General features: G+C 40.6%; 1 protein-coding gene across 1 annotated transcript; it reads right to left on the bottom strand.

Moving 5' to 3' along the window:
- Positions 1–6: 6 nt before the first annotated feature.
- Positions 7–2,471, bottom strand: LOC105822973 (N-alpha-acetyltransferase 35, NatC auxiliary subunit-like). Its single transcript, XM_012660047.1, is given in 3 exon segments — positions 7–1,366; positions 1,368–2,241; positions 2,347–2,471. Coding segments are annotated over 3 exon segments (2,172 nt in total). The 5' UTR covers position 2,471; the 3' UTR covers positions 7–192.
- Positions 2,472–2,477: the final 6 nt, after the last annotated feature.

The following is a 2,477-nucleotide window of genomic DNA, read 5'->3' as shown; positions in this document are numbered from 1 at the left end:
AATAAACCACTTTAAAACAGCAGTTTTCATTCACATCATATAAGGCTGTCAAACTAAAAGTATTCCTTATAATGGGGTGTTATCCAAGAAATCCATTTCACTTCCCGTTATGTGGAGACTGGTGCACATACCCTCTGAGAGTGGGGCCTGCAAATAGACTCTGCCCCTTTACAGTCACCTTCTCAGTCTCTCTCAAACAAGTTTCACAACAGGAAAATATTTGTGAGCAGAAAAATCAAACTCTGGAGGAACCTTAGATTCCTTTTTGTGTCCTCCTGCCAATAACTTCATAACCACAAAGTTGGGTTTGGCAACCTTTAATATTCTATTGACCTCATGGTCTGGATTTGGGATATTTTCCAGTATCATTTTTGCCTGCTGAAAGTGCTTACTAGCTGCCACATACAGTTCCGGAGACTGAGGAGGAGGGCTGTATTTATTGAGGTCAGACATTTCCTTGAACTGTAGGTAGTGCACTGGTGGTGGTGTCATCACGCTGTTGAATGGAGCAAACCTGTGCTCATATCGGACTTGTTCACTATCAAGCTCGAACTTGGGTTTGCGTACTTTGCCATCCATGTCAAATGCTACCATGGTTTTAAACATTCCAGCACACATGTTCTGATATGCCTGGCTCATTGTGATCTCTCGGCTCAATGGTCGAACTTTCTTTTTTTTCTTTGTTTTTTTACTGCTGCGGCCCTTCTGCTGCTCTTCCATTATCCTTTCCTCTGCCATTTGAGAGCCATCAGCACGACTCAACGTTGACATCAGCCATGCATAAAGGAATTCAGAGAGTTACCAATATATGTAATAGTACTCGTGCATGCTATAGAGTTCCAATTCAAAGCCACTTAGAAGATACTGTATCATAATTCGAAGGTTATGCTAAAGGACCCAGGTACCTAAACAGGCCAAATGTTGCCTCTGGGGTTCTTGTTTCAACAGCATAGTGTGAAGTGCTGCATCAACCTTCTCGGCCTCATCCTGCAAGGTGGCAAATTCCTCAAGAATATGACCAAGCTTATCTCTCTGTCGGGCTCTGTTATGCCCATGGATCTGAATAAGACTACAGAATGGCCGAACACAGTGAGTAACAAAGGAGTCGATACAGTCCTTAGCCTGGTGATTATTATATAGGCAGCACTTGGGGGAGAGCACCGGAGGACTGACAAAAGACCGAAGTGCATCTTTCACCATGTCTTGCATGAGATGAGTTCCAAAGACCTTTTTGTTATCCACCAGGAAAGTGGTTTGTAACAGAGATCTTGAAAGAACACATGGTGACTGTTCACTAAATTCACAGAAAAAATCCAAGATACAATGTAAATTCGTTAAATTCACAACCTCACAGACAGTTTTTATTTATTAATCTGGCAAAATAGTTGACCATTTCTTCCCTTTTAATAATTTTTGCGTATCGAGGGAAAGTCGGTGGAAGTAGCCTCTGGTTAACAAGCGGCTCAAAACCCATCATAATTGGATGATCTCCTTTTGTAGTATCATTCTGGGCCTGGATGCCATGATGCAATGAATTATGAATGGCAGAAAGAAGATCTGCTGCTTGAACCATCAATTTTTGAGCTTCTGCAACAGCACTGGTCTCTTTCTTAGTAAAGGCTATAAGCACTGTCAGCAACACTCGAGTAAATTTCACTCTGCTGAATACTGCTAAACATTGTTGGTGTTCTAGTTCAACTTCTGGATCTCTTTCTTCTCCTTGTCGACTTCGAGTACTCTTTACTCTTCGTTGCATGTCATCCTCCACATCTTTTAGCATGCCTGTAACTCGAAGATCTGTCACACTGTTAGCCATTTTAAATCCGTAAGTCATTGACTGAAAATCTTCCTCTTCAAAAACAGCAGCTTTATTTACTTTTTCCCTTGCAATGTCACAGATTTTCAAGATTCCCAGAGCAAAAGCTTTCATGGCAGGATCTTCTATAAAGTCTGGATTATGAATGTAAAGGCACGTAAATACTGTCTGTGCCAAGGAATGGCCTTCTAACCACGTTATCAAACAGCAAAAACATGTATCCATTATCCCTATCAGTTCAGGCAAGGTGAGGTCTTTAATTTTAATGGTGCCATCCTTGATAGCTTGTTCAAAATTGAGAACTTTTCGATTAACTTGGTTTCCAATCATTCCAGCATCCATCTTGGGATCCATCATTTCAATAGCAGACATTGCTTCAAAAAGACCAAATAGCTTATCATGAAGCAGTTCTCCCAACTTTAATTCTGTTGATTTCTTTCCACTTATTGAGGTAAGTTTAGAAATCGCCATCATGATTTTATTTTACCCGTCTGAGAGTTTGAACTTCTAATTCAAAAATTCAAACTCACCTCGACAAGCTTCTTCAAAATCTTGGGTAATGTCCACCCAGCTTGTATTGCTTTTTTCCATTTTTTCTGGCATACTGAGCTCCCATCCTGAATCATCATCATCTACAGAAGCTTTCATAACCATTATGCCT

The sequence above is a fragment of the Propithecus coquereli genome, unplaced genomic scaffold, assembly GCF_000956105.1.
Source record: "Propithecus coquereli isolate 6110/MARCELLA unplaced genomic scaffold, Pcoq_1.0 Scaffold65, whole genome shotgun sequence".
NCBI classification, from domain to species: Eukaryota; Metazoa; Chordata; class Mammalia; order Primates; family Indriidae; genus Propithecus; species Propithecus coquereli.
The sequence above is the reverse complement of the archived record's forward strand: the minus strand, read 5'-3'. Positions and strand labels throughout refer to the sequence as shown.